Raw genomic sequence first — 19,340 nt, 5'->3', positions numbered from 1 at the left:
ATTCTGATAAAATGTGGCTTAAATTATGCCATTGCTTTTTTTTTTTTATTTTTCAGAGCCTCTAATCTCCCTTGGTATAAAGGCTAAGTCCCTGCAGTGGTCTACAGGTCTCACATAATCAGAGCTTCTGTTCCTTTTCAGATATCAGCTTCCTCCCTCCCTCGTGTCACCCACATTGACCCCTCTCCTGTCTTGTGCGCTTGCCAAGAACCTGTCTACTGTGGGACCATTGAACTTGTACTTCCCACTCCCTGAATTGCTTTTCCTTTACACACTAAAATGTTTCACTTTCTTCTTCAAGAGTTCTCTTTATCAGAGACTCAGCTTATCAGTGAGCCCTTCCCTAACCCTCCAATGATTGTCAACCCTTACTCCACCATGCGTGAATGTTATATGTATTTAATCTGTTTTATATTCCTGCATATATTCAATTATTTCTTAGCTATACCCACTGCCACTAAAAAATGTAAGCTTTAGGAAGGAATTTATTAGATAATCAACAAATATGATTGAATGAATACAATTTTCATGAATGAAGCACTTAGTACCTCTAACATCCCATGGATGATATCTATAATATAATGTTACATTGTATTTGACATGCCAGGGATTATATTCTGACACACATGGCTATAATTTAGGAAGTCTGGCTTTCTTCCTTTTTGTGTATTTCCTAATATTTGTTGAGCTTGGCTAGTTACTCAACCAAGATGGGAGAGCTGATTGTTTAGACACTAGATGTTGTTTTCTAGCTTTTATAAAAACCCGGTGCTTATTTTCCACTCTTACAAATGCTCGCCACTTTTCCAGTTTTTTTTACAGTTGCCCTTTATGTGTCATTCATTCACTTACTCATTTGGGAGGCTGAAAGGAGAAGTTGCATGGGACTGCCTTTGGTTTGCTTTGTCGTACGACGTTTCCTCCAAGTATGGGGCTTTCCCATGTTTGCTCATCTGCAGCTCAGCCTAACGCTTCCCTGGCCCTTTCTACTAGCTCTTCACAGCCTCGCTCTGGGTCTTCTGCTTCCTCTGTGTGTGCTGTGTGTTGAGAGCATGGGCTCTGAAAGCAGGCTCTCTCGAGTTATGGACTGGTTCTGTCATTTAATCTCTGTGTGACCTTGACAAATGGTTGAGCCTTCCCTTATGAAATGGAGACGATCAGAGCAACACCAACATCAGGGGATGACCTAAATTAACACACATGGCATGCTTGCCATTGTGTATAAGGTATTACAAGTGTTCTGATGTGTTTGTCCTGAGTTCTTCACCTTGTCCTTTCCTGCATCTCGAATTCAAGAGTTATCTGCATTGCTTATTTTGTGTCTGTAGATGCTTTCTCTTTTTAAAAAATTTTTTGACTAATACTCCTATTTTATTACAAGTAGTGACAGAAATCAGTGATTCCTAAAAATGTTTATTCCTGTTTTAGTCTGAACTCCTTATATAAATGGATAGAGACAGTTGTGTGGTCTTTCATTGCACATAATCACATAGCATTACAGTTATATTTAATTCATCGTATCTGTGATCACTTCCTTTGAGTCATTCATTTTTGCAGAATGACAAGCACTTGAGATGCTGAGCCTAACTTTTAACTGAAGCTAATTTTCTCTTCCTCTTTGCCACAGCAGGTGGCAGCCTTGTACTACCGGTGTTCGGGAAAGCTGTTCGTTTCCTGATAGTCTAAATGGAAACCACTTGTTCTGCTGCATGAGCTGAGTTATATAACCACAGAGTTAGAATCATTAATATCAAAATCATAGCTTTTCATACAAATAATCAATAAAATCCTTGCTCTGTGTTATTTTTGGAGCATCAAATTCCCCAATAATCTTTCACTAATCAAAGGCTCTTTCAGAGAAAAATGGCACAGACACCCTTTAATAGTTCCCCTCCATTTGACTTATGTACACACAGCCTTTGGGATTATATAAACAATTTCCTGTGTACTTTAGCAACTGGCTTTTTTTAAAAAAAAACTGGTTTACTCAGGGTTTTGAGAAAAGCAAAATCAATCTCAGTGCTAATAAAAGTAGTGGTAGTAAACTTTACTTCATCCATATGATAAAAAATTGTAGTCCCTTGGATTTTGGAAATAAATGCTAAAAGTTTATGTAATCTATATAAATATGTATTTATATTTTTGCTGCCATTTATTTTGGGATATTAGAATTAAATCCTTTGAATTGAATTTTTTAAATTACTTTTGCTTAGCTTGACAGAAGAACACTATTTCCAGTAATATCAAACCTCATTTCCTTAAAATACTTTGCTTATATTCCCAATGACTTGATAGATAGATATATTAAAATGTATTTAGTAAGAACGAAATATATCCCAGATGATGTAATGGGCACTGCAGCCACACTGGTAAACAAAGGGGTACAAGAGCCCCAGAATAGCACAGGAATAGCACATATCTAAGGTAGGGTGAAGAGGGGTGTTGTCCAGAGAAGTCTTCCTAGAAGTGATGTTGAGGTCGAGAACTTGAGGCTGAGAGACTGTACAATATACGATAGATGGAGTCACCTTGGTAGGATGTCATAGTCACCTTAAAGTTTAAAGACAAGATGAGCAACAATCTAATCTAACAGAAGTTAATGAATATCAGATACAATAAATTAGTTCCAATTCATTTTATGAATATGGAAACATGATTGTCAGAAGACTTGCAATTTGAAAAGTAAGCTGTAATTTTGTTTAAAATGATAAGCTTTGTTCTAAATGGCATTTAGAATCACAATCTATAAAACGTTAGATACATATAATTGCATATGTAGCCGGGATAGACAGAAATCATAATGTGAAATGTATTTCTACATGTTGTAAGTCCCCTCACACCTCACTAGGAATGCCATAAGGATCACACCAGAGACAAGACGTTGATATAAAAACAGTGACAAAATTCTAAAAGGCAGAGATACAAAGGGACCCTCTCAACCCACTACAAAGTTGGGCAAATAGAAATGCCTTTACTCTCAGAAAATTACACACACACACACACACACACACATATTAGGGATTCGAAGGGAGAGAAGACAGTTCTTTTGGAAAGGATTCTGTGAGCCTAAGAGTTATGTGAGCAGAATGTTGTCATTCCCCTATGGTCTCCTTTGAAAGAAGTGGGAAGGGGCTATACTAATAACTGCTGAAATCTGGGGTATACTGAACAGAGGTGGAGGATGTGAAGGCAGGAGGTTTGTGGAAGCTAATACTGTAGCTTCACACCTTAAGGAACAAGAAGGCCACACTCTAAAGTGATGAGAAGGAAAGGGCAAAGACCTTGGCGTCTCAGTCCCCTAGGTGTCAGGAAAGGAAGAAGACTCACTGTTCTGGGACACAGTGAGAAGATCCTGGGGGTCAGGGGCTGTTTTGGTGGTGAGGTAGGATGTGCACTAGAGGGAGACCCCAAGAGAAGTGGTGGAGACCCCTGAAAGAAGAGGCAGTCTTCCGAACGTAGGATACAACTAAGCATAGCCAAAGAAAAATCTGAGCACCATGTGTCATGAAACTGTCTCATATCAGCTGAGTATTAGCCTAACGCAGATAGAAATGGCACCTGCCACCTACTCTGCTGACAATCAGGCAGCATCCTGTTTATACCAATTCCTGTTACCCTTCCATTCCTGAACGGGATATGAGAAGCAAAAACCACTCAGCTGATTCTGATGCATGCTTACGTTTGACAACCACTAGGATATAAGGAAGAAGGAGATTTCCTAGGACCTTAGCAATAGCCACACTTCACAGTGACTGGAATGTCAGCTGGATACTGGAACTTCTTTCAGGATCCATGATGTTTTCATAGCCTCAGGAGTTAATTGTCATTGATATGAATGCTTCACTGTATATGAGATTTAGACTCCTTTTAGGAATTGAATGCTTTTAGATCATATATAATCAAGAGTCTTAGGAAATCCTCCAATACAACCATAGCAATTACTTCTGTTACATGAGAACAACAGCAGTGGGAGGGGGTTATGTAGGTAGTACCCTATTGAAAGTGAAGCCTGCACTCAAAGCTCCCAAGGCAGAGCTGTTGTACTAGTTGAATTGGAAGGTGGAGTAGACTCAGGCACAGTCCACACACTCATGCCGTCCATCCTTGATAGATAGTGCCAAGTGCCTATGCAATATTAATTCTCTCTTCCTCATTACCAACAGAACCCCTGTGTTTATGGGCATGTCAGTGTTTCTAACTAAAAATATACTGCATTTCTCATCTTTCAGGTAATAGTGGCCAATAAGGCACAAGAAGAAGTAATTGGATGGGATTTCTTAGAAAGCTCTTGTTTCCTTTTCTTCTTTCTATGCCTGAACTTGGATATTATAGTTGGACTCCAACTATGAGGGAAAAGTCAAGAGAATCTCAAAGCCCTCACCCGGAAATCCTTGATCTGATGAAGCCACACCAGCAACCACTCTCCCCCAGGCTTCTCATCCTAGAGTAATGTTAAACTCTCTATGTCCTCCAGCTGGAATCCTTGGGCCACTGTTACTGGAAGCTAAATACAATTTGCTAATCAATCCAGTATGAAAGTCTGCCTTGGGATTAGAATGCTCAAGAGTGGAGATAGTGGGAGTGAGGGGCTAAGGGAGAAGGAGAGAGAAAAAAAGAGAGAGAGGTAGAGGTCAGAGAAGAGAGGTGGGAAGGGAGAGGGAAAGGGAAATACAGAAGGATAGAGAGGGCGGGAGAGAGGGGAGGAGGGAGGAAGGGATGGAGGGAGGGAGGGAGAGAGAGAGAGAATTTACAAACATATTTGGAGAAAGAGAAAGAAGGGATAACACCTCTGCAAAAAAGCCTTCTAGATCTCATTGCCCATCTAAACATGTGAAGACTGGAAGTGGAATTAAGAGGTCAGCCTGCTTCCTGTCTAGGTTTGCTTGTCATGAAGAGGCAGAGAACAGGAAATGCAAGAGAGGAAACCAAAGAAGGATGTCTCTACTTCCTCTGTTTTAAGGCACATTGGGTTTGTCCACACGCAACTGTCAAAGAAAGATGGGTGGAGTGGTACTGGTATGGGGACATGAGGTTAAAGGTTTTCCCCCACAGTACTTACTTCTGTTTCTCTATCTTTTCATTTTGTTCTTATATTTCAGATAAGAGCAGCCAATGAGACACAGGAAGAAGCAATTGAATGAGATTGCTTAGAAAATCCTGTTACCCTTCCTTCTTTCCGTGCCTGAGTTTGGATGTTATGAAAGTAGATATTATTGTTGGACTCTACCCATGAGGGAAAAGCCCAGAGAATCTTAAAGACCTCACTCTGAAATGAATGCAAAAGATCATTTTAATAGGTATAGGGAGTAGATGCTACAAATTAATCCTGCTACCAATTCTCTCTTATGCAGAGAGAGAGAATCTGAGAGGCCTAGTGGTCATGCAGCAGGATGCTTCATAAGCTGCTAGTCAGTTAGAGGATCAGCTGTCTTTGGCTTAGGTGCCCATCCCTGGTCTCGCCAGCCTTGATACAAACGTGGAGTCTCGTGTTAGGATCATAAAAAAGATTACTCTCCTCAGTAGGGACCTGGTAGGCATTCTTTTAGAGGGAGCTCTGGACCTTTTGAAAATTCATTTTGCTGGCAAACATGAGCTAGGGGTGAGGAGGTTCTATGTAAAAGCTGATGGAACCGTGAGACATTGGATGGTAACAGCCCCCCTCTGCTTCTCTCTAGCAAAGCTGACAGAGAGGCGAGAGAACACTGCACGGGATTGACGCTCTCACGGTTCTCTGTCTGCAGAGATGGGTGCTCAAGCTGAGCCCAGATGGAGAGTGTGGATAAAGTTGTGATTCCCAGAGAGCCTGATAGGAGGAGAGAAATGGATGAAGATAGACAAAACTACTGGTTTTTACAGCTGGTGCATGGCTGTAAGGCACTGCCTCTGTAAGACATTGTTTGTAAATTGAAGACAGCTCCTATGGCATTCTTTTGACATTTTCCCGTAAAGTAGGACTAGAGGGAAACATACCTATCCAGAGGAAAATTTCTGTAAAATTTAGTGTTTGGTGTTGAAAAAATTATGTACATTTGCATGTTATTCCATTATACTGCCAAGTTTTTCATAATTGAAAATATTGATTGAAATGACTTAATGTTTTCCATTGACCTCAAACTAGAACTGAATTTCCAAGAGGATGCATTATGTTCCACTTGTTATGTCAACACCTACCTCCTAATATATCTGTGTCTGAAAAATACACTTCAATGAGGATGCCAGACAATTCAGAGGACTTTGTGAAGATTTGAAAGTCCTACATTTGCAAGAGGTTGTAAAAGCCAGAAAAACAGAGGTACCAGGAGGATTATTTGTTGCTCATGAGCTGCACTATGATTGGAAGTTTTGGATGGAGATTTTTTTAAAATAGTGAACAAAAGGAGACAACGAAAGCTTGCCATTTCAGTGTGAGCAGGGACCATTTCATTACATGGCATGGAAACTGGCTGGCAGCAAGGATGGTGGTGGTGGCGGTGGTAGTAATAGCAGGGGTAGTGTTCTGGTGAGGAAACAGAATTATATGAAATTAGGTTTTACATTGACCTTCACAGAACTTGGAAAAATATTCTCTGCTTTTCTTTTTTTTTGGTTTTAAATGGTCTCTTTCTGCTATCCTCTACCTTGTAATTTCTGCCTCTCAATAACATGACATGATTCTTCAGACATAGTTCACAATACAATATAATTCAGATTCTGTGTCTCAAATCCTAATTTTTGGGAGGAAGCATCCAATTGGATGAGGTTGAGTCATCTGCCCAGTGTGGGTCCAGTCAGCTGTGATCGGAGTGTTCGGGTCATGCCGGGACTCCCTGACAGGAGTGGGCACACGGAGGGAGCCCTGGAGGAAATTATGGGAGTTGCTAGTACAAAGTTTGGGCTTAAGAAGAAATAGCAGCTTCTGAAGTAAGGATAGTAGAATTCGATAACTGATAGAATTTGAAGGTTTCTACTTTGGGAGACATGGTGGTGAGTAAACTTCAAATTTGTTAAATGAATGAACAAACATTTAGTCTGGAAAAGCCATTTTCTGGATTTACTGACTTCAGATTCTGTGAGCACTGGATTAGTACACTGAAATTGAATGACTGTGAGTTTACCTTCACTATTATTTGAGTGACCTTTAGCAAGTCATTTTTTTTTTATTTTGTGCTTCCTCATTTGTACATATGGAACAAAAATATTTGCTCTGTCTTTAGGGCTATTGTGATTAATGAGATAATATAGATTTAACTGCAAAGTGTTGTACAAGTGTAAAGTTTATTACTAACATCTGAATACTAGGTGATGTGTTATTCCTAATAACTCTCTTCTTGGACCCATAACTATGTGTACAAAGTTCTTGTCTCTGGGTGTACAGGTGGAAGAGGAGGAAAGAGATGTAATGGAGTGGAGAACTGCTGAGTAACACATTTCACAAGAGAAGGGAATGTTGTAATACTCTGTGTAAGTCTTTTCTGCTCTCACCTTCCTTTGAACATTTCTGGGCAGAGAAATTACTCCTACTGCCACCTACTCCTTTTTTCCCTTTCCAGGTAGCATGTGATGTGAAGAGATTTTACATGAAGCAAGAAAAGGAAGACCACTTGGCTGCAATAAAAAGAAAGAGGTACAATTGAAAATTGGTAGCCTGTGGATGCTGGGAAATATTATTTTGATATGTAGGTGATGTAAATGGTGTGTATGCATGTGTATGTATGTGAGAGAGAGAGAGAGAGAGAGAGAGAGAAAGTCATGCAGGACAACGTAAGGTGATCAGGTAGGTCTGGTTTTCCTCCAGGGCCTGTAAAGTCAGTTTTGGGTAGGATGTGCTAACTGTTCTCCTCTGTCTGTCCCAGAGGGCCATAATAAAAGAGGCCACCTCCTTCAAGCTTGGTCTTGTGAGATTATTCCTGAGAGGTGATGAACTGGAGGAACAGTTCTTGACAGAATTTAAGCTAATGATACTACCTGATAGGTATTAATTTTATTGCATTTTCAGAAAACATAAGTCGAGAAGGGGCTGGGAAACTAACATGGGGTGTCAGGTACTTACTATCTCAGCTTAGGCTCAGAATAACATTACAAAGGGCATGTAATCAACCCCAATTTACAGATAAGGCAATTGGACTTCAGAAAATGTAAATGACTGTCCAAAGTCTGACACAATTAGGTAGAGGATCTGATACTCAAGCCCAGGACAGTTTGATTTCAATTTCCATCTTCTTTTTGTTGACACTACATTGGGGCTGGGGCTCCCTAAATCATCATCTGAAGGTTTAACATGGAAATACTCTCTGAGGAATTATTTATCTTGACTTAAGTATTATATTTGACAGGTTCAGATTAAAAGGATTATTTTAGGGACATCTAACCCACTAACAGTCTATTGCTGGTAAAGTCCAGACAGATGAAAATATTGTTTTCTCTAAAAACTTCATTCCAGGAAGGAAGAATACATGAACTCACATTCAATGCTAGGTGGGTAGAGCAAGCACACTGGGCTGTGTCTCTCTCTTCTGGGCTAGATAGTGAGAACAGGCTCTTCCGGCGACTGGCTTTGATGGAGAGCTTGAGGAAATTCGTGGGCAGTGACTTAATGCGGGATAGCACTCTTTGGAGCACTCATGGAGTGCTCAACTCCACAATAGAACAGTATATTCTTTTTTTTTTTGCCACTATGTTGCCCTCGGTAGAGTGCTGTAGCATCACAGCTCACAGCTCTCAAACTCTTGGGCTTAACTCCTACCTCAGCCTACCAAGTAGCTGGGACTACAGGCGCCTGCCACAATGCCCGGCTATTTTTTTTGTCGCAGTTGTCATTTTCAAAACAATTCTCTTCAACCACAGATGGGCAGATTGCGCTATTAAATGTCACTGGGTTCCTGAGAGATCAGGAGACACCAGGAAAAATCAGGGCTCTTATGGGATACTGAGGTAATTTATTTTTTGTTCTTTTCATTTATGCATTAAGTCAATTCTCTGTTCTCTTTGCAGACACATTGACTGTCCTCACCACTGAATAAACCTGCAGGAGGGGATAGAGCAGGCCAGGGGCTCTGGCTTCCTCCTGCAAGGACTTAGGGATGTCCTCCTTACAGGAAGACTAAGATTACTAATTAACCAACAAATCTGATCTGGGGATGAAAGCTGGGCATTCATTTGCATTTAAAAGTCATTAACGTTTTCTTGATTGGCCTGTAAACAGTTTCCAGGGCTTGGGCTGCTCTCTGTGGACTGTGCTCCTCTGTGTTTAGTTTATTACTTAGTCATCCTTCCCGGGAGTGGGAGCAGCCGCAGGAGGAAGGGAGGTATGTTTGTGAGATACATGTTCAGTGTTCATCCTGGCTACAGATGTGGGTGGGCAAGTATGTGTGAATTTGTGTTGATTTCATTTTGGCAAAATGCCCTCGTTAATTTGTTCAATGCAAATATCAACAACAAATCAAAAAAAAATGCAAGTGCACACACAAAGCAAAATTCAACCCATTTATCTTTGTGTGTGTATGTGTGTGTATCTATGTATACATTCCTCTGTTCCAAAGGTGGATCTATAAGCCTGTGTGTTTATGCATGTTTTTATGTGTAATGTGATGAATTATTTAATATTTGGGGTGAGGTACCAGGAAGAAATTCTTTCTGATTCTGAAAATGAGATGTGAGAAGTGAGGGGGGAAAAATTAGAATTTAGAAATAAGATTAGAGCAATTTAAGACATTCCTTCTATAATGAAAGAAGGTAGAGTTGTGATTAAGGAGTGGTAAGTAGAGAATCAATCCTAGGGAGCAAATTGAGGCGTCTATTACTAGTTTCAAATTAATTTAGAAATCCATTTTAATAATTTGGGTCCCCACGTGGTTTATCTGTTGGCTTTGCCTACAAAACTTTGAGCTTTGACAATTATTCATATAATTAGATCACTCAAGAAGAAAATAATTATTATTGAAACAGCATGATTTATATACAGTAATACTTCTTAGCTTTTCAGTAAGAATTTCCCCGACCAACCTACTTAAAATCGCCACATTCACTCTAACATTCCTCATTCTTACCCCCGCTTTATTTTTCTCCATGGTACTATATAGTCTATTGTATTTTCATTTATTTTGTTTATTTTTTCTTTTCCCCCCCCCCCAAAGAACATAAGTACCATGAGGGCAGGGATTTTTGTCTGTTCTGTTCATTGCTGTATAGGCAGCTCCTGGAAGAACCCCTGGAGTGTTGCAAGAGCTTAATAAATCATCCATGAATGGATGAATAAATTGCCATTAAATTTCTCTTTCCTCCAAGGACATAGCAGTGATAGCTGGCACTGAATAAATACAAGAAATGAGGGCATCAGTAGTCCCTTCTTGTTTTCACAGAGAATTTAGAACAGTGCTGTGGCCATAAACTTAATGTGAATCCAAAACTCTTTAAAATACCCCAGCTACTATGGAGACTGAAATGGTGCAGAATTTTTGTTTCCTTTTGTTTCTGTAAGCCTTTAACCTCATGGTTGCCTTTGAAAGGGTAGAGGTACCTCTGTTAATATATAAACCTTTGTTCATGTATATGTGTGTTTTCTGCATTGGAATCGCATTGTAGGAGCTGGTTTGACATTGGCCTTTACAACAATGGCTTTGGATTCAGATAGCCAGATTTGGAGCCTGGCCGTGCTACTGGTGAGGTCTGGACCTTGGACAACCTAGCCTCTCTATGGCTCACTTAATTCATTTGTAAAGTCAGAATAATAATTCTTACTCCAAGATGGATGTGAAGATTAAATAAAATTAATACACATAGGGGCTTAGTTTAGTACCGTGTATGTTCCACATACTTGGTTAATGAGCCAGATACTATTTTAGAAATCTGCAATCTCACACAAAGCCTGAGCTGAAGTACACTGTGGGACATTATGACACAGAGTAGAGAGTAATGGCTGTGGAGTCCAAAAGGCAGGTGTTCGAATTGTGGCTTTGTTCAGAAAGGTCATTTGACCTTTCTGAAGCTTATTTTGTTCATCTGAAAGTAGAAATAGTACTAACTTGGGCTTATTATGAGAATTACACTCAAAAAATTACAGAAACTTCTTAGCATATTTGTTCAATCACTGCTAAGTGTTATTATCATTGGCATTACAATTTCACAATTATATGCTTATCACATAGAAAAGAATATTTAAACATTGGTGACAGACTGCCAAATAGCAGTTTTTAAAGACATTTTTTCTTTTAAAAGCAGCACTTTTAGAACTATTTAAATTACTTCCTTTTTTATTTGCTTTTAGACATTTATCTTAATCTTAATTTTTTTTCTTTTTTTTGAGACAGAGTCTCACTATGTCACCCTTGGTAGAGTGCTGTGGCATCATAGCTCACAGCAATCTCAAACTGTTGGGCTGAAGCGATTCTCTTGCCTCAGCCTCCCAAGTAGCTGGGACAACAGGCATCTGCCACAACACCTGGCTATTTTTTGTTGCAATTGTCATTGTTATTTAGCTCGCCCAGGCTGGGTTTGAACCTGCCACTTTTGGTGTATGTGGCTGGTGCCATAACAACTGTGCTATAGGTGCTGAGCCTTGATCTTAGTTTTTTTAAATTGCTTTCCTAATTGAGATGATAAGCTTCACCATCAAGGTCCCTATCATGTAGGAAATAAGGTCATTGGATAATGGTAGAAAGATATTTGTTTTGCTTAATGTTGAAGGAAAGAGACATTTCTCTTACATAGCTAGAAAATAGAAAGTATTTTTCCATAGAGTAAGTAATTATGTTTGAATATATAAAGCAAGAGGATTTTGGATAAGAAGCAAGCAGATTTAAAAAAACACCAATGATATTTTATTTAAAAGTCATATTTACCTGTGTGTGTTAATTATCTATTGCTGTGTAACATATTACCCCCAAGGTTTGTAGCTTAAAACGGAAAACATATCATCTCCCAGTTTCTGTGGATCAGAAATATGAGAGTGGGTTAGCTGAGTGATACTGGCTCAGGGTTTCTTCATGGGAATCCAGCCAAGTCATCGTTCAGGACCACAGTCATGTGGTGGTTTGGCTGGAGATGGAGGGGTGCCTTCAAGATGGTTCTTTCAAATGGTCATTGGCAGAAGGCCTCAGTTCCTTGCCACCTATAAGAATGTCAATAGATCTGCTTGAGTGTTATAATGACATGGCCGCTGGTTTCTTTAAAAAATGATCCACGAGAAAGCTCAAGGAAAAGTCTGTGAAGTCTTTTATAACCTAGTTTTGGAAGTCAAACATCATTATCTGTATGTTCGAAATGAACTACTAAGTCCAGCCCACCCACCAAGGGGGACGAGGGCATGGCTCCCCCTCTTGAAGGTAGGAGTATCAAAGAACTTTTGAACTTTTAATAAATGGCCATATTATGAGCTTAAATTATATTAACTTTTGTTTAATTTCAAATATTTACTCAATGTCTCCTCTATAGTGATCTGTAGTGTCCTCAATTTTTGCTATACATGTAATACTGTGATGAAAAACTTTTATCTGTTTATATATTGATCCCCAAATATTCAGGTAGATTAATGGGATAAATTTATATGAATGGAATTGCTGGGTTATGGGTGTGAGTAATTTTTATAGTATTTGCCAAGCCGCCATTGAACATATGGTGTTTGTAGATTATTTATAGCAATGTGTGGGCCTTTCTTCATAGTGTCTAATAGTGTGTTAATAAACACTTGGAAAATTTTAAAATGGTAGTTTGAAGAGTATCTTGCAACTCTGAGCAACTACTATAGAGAAACAGATGTGGTCACATGGACAGGCCTTCTGGTGACTTCTCTCCTTGTTAGTGAACATGTAATTACTCTTGGCCTTATTATGTCAGTTATATTAGGTATGAGAGGTTATTTATCTTTATGAGATTTGTGACAAAGTTTAATATGGTATTTCTTATAAGGCTCTTGGGAATGTGAGATATTACAGAGAGTCCAGGTAAAAAAAAAACAAGAGTTGGGGTAACTTATTCTAGGAAAAAAGCAATCCTTGTTGCAAAGAAGGCAGGCCTCACAGTGCCATTTCCTTTTGTATCATTAGAGGGCATTATGTTGGCTCAAAGCAATGTCTTATCAAGGTATGAGAAGCAACCCTCTTATTCATCTAATCTTTGGACAAAGGACTGAAGAAGTCTTCTTGGGATTGAAGAGAATGGGTGAGGGAATGTCCATAGGATGGAAAATGAGGCTTTGAGGAAATATCAAACAAGTCCTAAGTTAGGGAGTCATAATTAAGAGCCTTTTAATTTTAAAATGTTAGTATGAAGAGTCTCCTGCAACTCTGGGCAACCACCCCAGAGAAAGAGAATAAGTTTTCACTGAGGGAAAATGGAAAGGAATTACAATTTATAAATCCTATTTACATCCTCAGGAGGGTAGAATAAATTTATCAATGAGGGAGATGTCAACATTGACTAGATGTTTGATGACAAAAAATATTTTAGGTGTGAAAATAGTGTTTTGCTTGTCCTTTGCAAAATTTCTTATCTTTTAGAGAAATAGACTTAAAGATTTTCAAATTAAAAGGTATGAAATCCAAGATTTGCTTCAAAATAATTCTGGTTAAGGAGAGAAGTGAGTAAGAATAAAGACAACATGGGATTGGCCATGGGTTGTGAGTTTTTTAATTTACATAAGGGGACATGGGCATTTTAGTCATTGTGTGCATTTGAGCTTGTCCAGTAAAAACTTTACTAGTTATAGATTAAATAAAATTCAAACCAAAAATTGTTTTGTTTTGTTTTTTTAATAGATGGCAAGAAAGAAGTTTACTACTTTGGAGATTGTCCTCAGTGTTCTTCTGCTTGTGTTGTTTATCGTCGCTGTTTCTCTAATTGTGGTTTTAGCCAAAGATTCTACAAAATCCACAGGTAACAAGTAACTCTGAGGCTTTTTCCCTGCATATTCAGAGTGGCCATAAAGTTCATGTGCAATTTCCTATATTTCTCTCATCAGAGAAAAATCCCTAGCAGTGGTAGGAAGTGATTGATGTTTTCACGTTTATTGGTGTGTGTGGTGGAAATGTGTGTGCAGTTGTGTGTGTGTTCTATGTGTTTGGAGCAGCTCAGTCAGTATACCTTGCAGGTATAAATTCTGACACTTTTCTTTCGCAATTTAGTTAACACATTGCAGGATTCCACAATCAACACTAAATATATTTGTCGAATTTCACTAATTCTAGTACTATTAATAATGGTAATTAACAATATTCTTATGCAAAACAATCAAATAAACATATAGTCAATTAAAATGTTAAATAGAATGAATAATATTTGATGGTACAACAAAGTTACTATAGTCAAGGATAAGTTAGGATATACTTTAAAATAAATTAAAAAGTGGGATTCGAATGCTCCTAATATAAAGAAAGGCTAAATGAGGTGATGGATGCACCAATTACCCAAACTTGATAAATTAATGCACATTCTATGCTTGTATCAAAATATTGCAAGCATCACATAAATGTACAACTATTACATATCCATAACAATTACCAATTAAACACTTAAAGCACATTTTAGGCCAAAGTTTAGTTCTTTCAAGAAATGACCTTTTTATTGAAAGTTTATTGAATCAATTTTTCCCCAGAAAAGGGCTGTATGGTGCTGAGTTACCCATGGTGTCTGATCTGAATCTTCTAGAAGCAACTTCTTAGATGGACCATACTGCCAAGGGTCAGCCTGTGGCTAAAGGACAAGCTTATTGGCCCCTCAATAAGTCACAGCAATTTCTACTTTTTTGAGAAAATTAGGTTAAATAATTCCAAAAGTTGTTCAACTCTTACATTTCTGTGATCTTGAAGATAAAACTAAAACTGTCATATGGAAACTGGCACAAATATGGAGGTTGTTTAATAGACCACTGCTGACTGGAAACCCCAGTGAAAAAAAAATCAATTTAAAACTCTATTGTTTTCACTAATGTCATTATTTATATATTTCAGAGTACCTTAAAGAAACTTCATTTCCTTATTTTAAAATGCAATTAAAGTGACTTATTTTAAAATGCAATTAAAGTGACTTTTTTTCTGATCTTTAAATCTGAGATCAAAGTTCTCTAGCCGGTGGGCAGGTTCTAGCTGGTAGTTTATAAGACTGATGGGTCCCTTTATATATTTTGTCATATGGAACTTTATATATTTACAGAAGAATGTCCTTGCTCCAAAGGTTCTTTGTCCAAGGGGCTGTGTCCACTAAGCAAAAGAGCCAAGGTTATGTGATAGGGTGGTGCTTACATTGCACACGTTTTCTGTGTGCACCAATTGCTGGGGGTGTAAGTAATGGACCATGGAGGCAGAGGTCTGCAGAGGGCCAGATCACAAATATTTTAAATTTTATGGGTTATACAGACTCTGTCACAACTACTTAATGCTGTCATTGTAACTATAAACAAATGAGTAAGTGTGATTGTGTTCCAGCAATACTTTATTTAAAAAAAATGGGCTTTGACCTAAGTGGACTGAAGCTCATACTCTGCTGACCCCAAGACTGAAGAAGGTTGCTTTCCACCTTCATGAGCTTCTGATGTAATAGTGAAGTCCTTGTACTTGTACATACTATGCTGTAGGAAAGGAACTTGGGGGTAGGATGAGATAATATAGATATATGTAGAAGTAAATGTAGTCAGCAAGAACAAAATGAGGTTTTATAAAGCAAATGCACAAATTTTGAGGATGTCAGAGGGAAACTCAATCAACAGCAGAGTTAAAACAGTGCAATCGAAAGTAGTGACAAACATTGAATGTGTGTGATATTAAACCTGTCTGATAATCATCTTACATTTACTGTTGGGATAACCCCAGACCCTGGGACAACTGGTACACCAGACCCTGGTACAACTAGGACTCCAGATTCTGGGACAACTGCAAGACCAGGTCCTGGGACAACTGCGAAACCAGGTCCTGGGACAACTGGTACCCCTACCACTCCTGGCTCTGCTGACTGCCCAGTGGTAAATGAATCGGAACGAGTAAACTGCATCCCTGACCAGCAACCAACAAAGGTTTGAGTTATAGATTTTGTTTTCATTTGAGAGTTCATTTAAGAGTTTACGCCATTGGATAGGCTTTTCGCTTTGTTTTTCTTTGTTTTCTATTAGAAGCTCTCAGAGAGTTTGTGTTGCAGCCACTAGGGCCTGAGGCAAATTTAATAATCTGTATCCATGCTTATGTGACAATCAGCTTCAGAAGAGAAAGAAGAAAGTTCCTTTAGGTTGCCACAATCAGCAAAGGAGGGTGCAGGTTACCCAGTCAAATTTGAATTTTAGATAGTGAATAAGTTTTTCATATAAGTATGTCCCATGCAAGATTTGTACATACTTTTTGAAATTTTGAAATCATGTTTTCATATAGGCTTGTGAGCTATTTAATTAAATAAAATAGCTTATCTAGGAGGAGGTCTAATTGTGTGTTAATCAATATTATTTCAAAATCAATACAAAATTATTTCTTAAAAATTCCTTGACTATATAGGGCATGATAATTTTATCAAATTGAGGGTGAGATGTTTCCCATCTGGGAGGACTGAGCTGGATTCAGGGGAGCCCAAAGGTGTCTCTGTCAACTCCCGTGTTGTTCCCTAGAGGGCACCTCACCTCAGCAGTTGCTCAGTAGATTGAAATATTATTTACTCTATTATAATATCTACTTCATGAAAAATAAAAACTTCCTCAGTTTCCTAATAGCTTGTTGATTTTAAAAAAATGTAAAAAATAAAAATGTACTTGTCTTTTATCTGGCCAGGTGATTATTACTTTTCTTGGACTCTAACAACCTATGTTCTTGCCCTAGAGCAGGTATCTGAGTATTTACCTCAGGCCAGTGTTTTTTGATCACCAGCTGAAGTCCAACTGGGTATCTTGATTATAAAGTGCATTGCTCACACTATAGCAGTCCCTTCTTACTTAGAGAATAAAAATGATAACTCAATGGAAACACAAGGAACCCTTCTGAGTAAAGTTCACCAACATGAACAGATTTGCAATGACAGCAGCATGGACACTTACTGCATGTGGTGCTTGGACACGTGGTACTCCCACATTTGTCTCCATAGTCATTCTACTCCCAGTGGGCTACAATAACTTGCGATGTTCTAAAGAGTTGCTACTTTGGTTGTCAAAGGTTCTATTTACCAAAAGATATTTTTCTTTTTTATTAGATGGTAAATCTGCCCCACTGGGTTACTCAGCTTAGGATAATAAGATGAGGTGGAGCTAGCTGTGAGCATGGCAGAAAGAGACATTGTTACCTTCATCTTGGTTTTCTCAATTAGACCAAAGTCAATAAGACAAAAAAATAAATGAGGAATGAAATCCCAGTGGACATATCCAGAAGTTTGGTGTTTTGCAGCCCAAATTCTGATGTGATTTGATTTCCTCCCTTTCCATGAGCACTTTATTATCGGGTAGGTCGTGTAGGCAGGCGTGTTCCTGGAGTGTACTGATGGAAGGGCAAGGAGCCCAGTGTGGCTGGAAGAGTGCAAGAGAAGGGAATTGAGGAGGTGAGGTCACAAAGGAAAAGGCATGGAAGAGGGATTGTATGTGTGCAGATCTTATGGCCTAAGGGTAATTACAATATTGGATTAACCATTTCAACCATTGAGAGTTCTCATTTATAAATACAATTAGGAGTGACCATTCTGAACCAGAGAAGAAGACTCTTGATGCTGGCACATGGAACTTAATTAGGCCCCATGAAGTAGAAAAAGGGAAGATGGGAGTGTGGCTGGAGGAAAGGCTTATGTGCAGCCACAGCAAAATATTACAAATGGAGTGGCATAAAGCAATAGAAATTAATTTCATTATAGTTCTGGAGTTTTGAAGTCCAAAATGAAGGTGTTGACAGGATGGGTTCTTTTGAGAGCTCTGGGGAAGAATCTTCTTCATGCCTCTGTCCCAGCAGCTGGCAACCCTTAGGGTTCCCTGGCTTGTAGGTGCTACACTCCCATCTCTGCCTCTATCTTTATCTACTCTTCTCCTTGAGTGCGTGTCTGTGTCCAATTGTCCCTTTTCATAAGGGCAATACTTATAAATTGCAGTCATACTGGATTGAAGGCTCACCCTACTCCAGTATGACTTCAGCTTAACTAATTACATCTGCAATGCTCTATTTCCAAATAAGGTCACATTTTGAGGTACTAGGAAATAGGTGTATCTTTTCTGGGGACCCAATTTAACCCATACCATGGAGAAAATCACAGAAATGGAAAGTGTGGAAAGTGGGAATTATTACAACTCAAGTCTTTGGTTTTAACTGAAATGTCAGAATGATATAGATGTGGATTCAGAGAGAACTAAGGAGGTAAAGAGAGAACAGATGAAACAGCAGCCATGAACCATTGGGCGGGGGTATGGAGCAACCAGAAAACAAGGCAGAGAAAGGGATTAGCTGATAAGCTTAGGATAGAAGTGCCTAAGAACTGCAGATTGGAGGAGAGTGAAGGATCAAAATTAGTCAGGAAGTCCAGAGGCTGTGTTGAAGGCAAGAGAGAGGTTGAGCCTGGTAGGTAGTTATGGGTCAGATTAGCCTCAGGAAGTGATAAATTATCAGGAAATCCCAGGACAGGACAAAGCAGTGGCCTGACCAGCTGCTAGAGCACAGCAGGGCAGCAACCTGCTGCGGCAGGGTGAGTCCCAGAATTAGATCAGTTTATGTGGTCGAGACTACTGTGTTATACAGTCCACTTCATCAGCTATCCTACCCTGACTGAAATGAACATGGCCCTTTCTTGGATTAGTGAAGAGACTTGCCTGCTATAATTGGGAAGAAATGAGGAACACATCCTCATGTTGGAACACTTTGGAAGTTAGGTTTTGATATGATACCCCCCCAGCTAAGAATAGCCACTTAAGTTTGAGGGGAGTCATGTAATGGGGAACTAAAAGGAAGGAGAGAATAAAAGATTTAGAAATAAATGTAAAAGAACATAGAAAAGAGAAAGGATGGGGCCAATTATCAAAAAATTTAGCATTTTAAATGACATGCTCAGGAAGCAGAAGGAGGAAGGGGGAAGAGGAGTCAGCTCTCTCTTCAAGACCTTTATGAGGGAGGGGCTTTTGTGACCTAATCACCTGTTAACACTATCACATTGGCAACACTGAATTTTGGAGGGGACATATATTCAAATTATAGCACCAAAAAATATAGTTAGATAGAATCAACAATATTTCATAGCACAACAAGTGACTATAATTGACAATAAGGTAGAATACACTTTAAAATAACTAAAAGAATAGAATTGAATGTTTCTCACACAAAGAAATGTTAAATGCCTGAAGTGATGGATACCTCAATTGCTCTGATTTGATTAATTCATATCATATGCCTGTGTCAAGACATTACATTGACCCTATAAAGATATATTGC

General features: G+C 38.8%; 1 protein-coding gene across 1 annotated transcript in view; it reads left to right on the top strand.

Moving 5' to 3' along the window:
* The first annotated feature begins 13,730 nt into the window (after positions 1-13,730).
* The window catches only part of MGAM (maltase-glucoamylase), a 63,608-nt gene continuing 57,998 nt past the window's right edge, over positions 13,731-19,340 (top strand). Inside the window, exons 1-2 of the mRNA XM_003791558.1 lie at positions 13,731-13,848; positions 15,774-15,979. Of these exons, the coding sequence (XP_003791606.1) occupies positions 13,731-13,848; positions 15,774-15,979 (324 nt within the window). The remainder of the gene's footprint in view (positions 13,849-15,773; positions 15,980-19,340) is intronic.

Source organism: Otolemur garnettii, unplaced genomic scaffold, assembly GCF_000181295.1.
Source record: "Otolemur garnettii isolate 467f Iridium unplaced genomic scaffold, OtoGar3 scaffold00049, whole genome shotgun sequence".
NCBI classification, from domain to species: Eukaryota; Metazoa; Chordata; class Mammalia; order Primates; family Galagidae; genus Otolemur; species Otolemur garnettii.
This window is presented reverse-complemented; position numbering and strand designations above follow the sequence as displayed.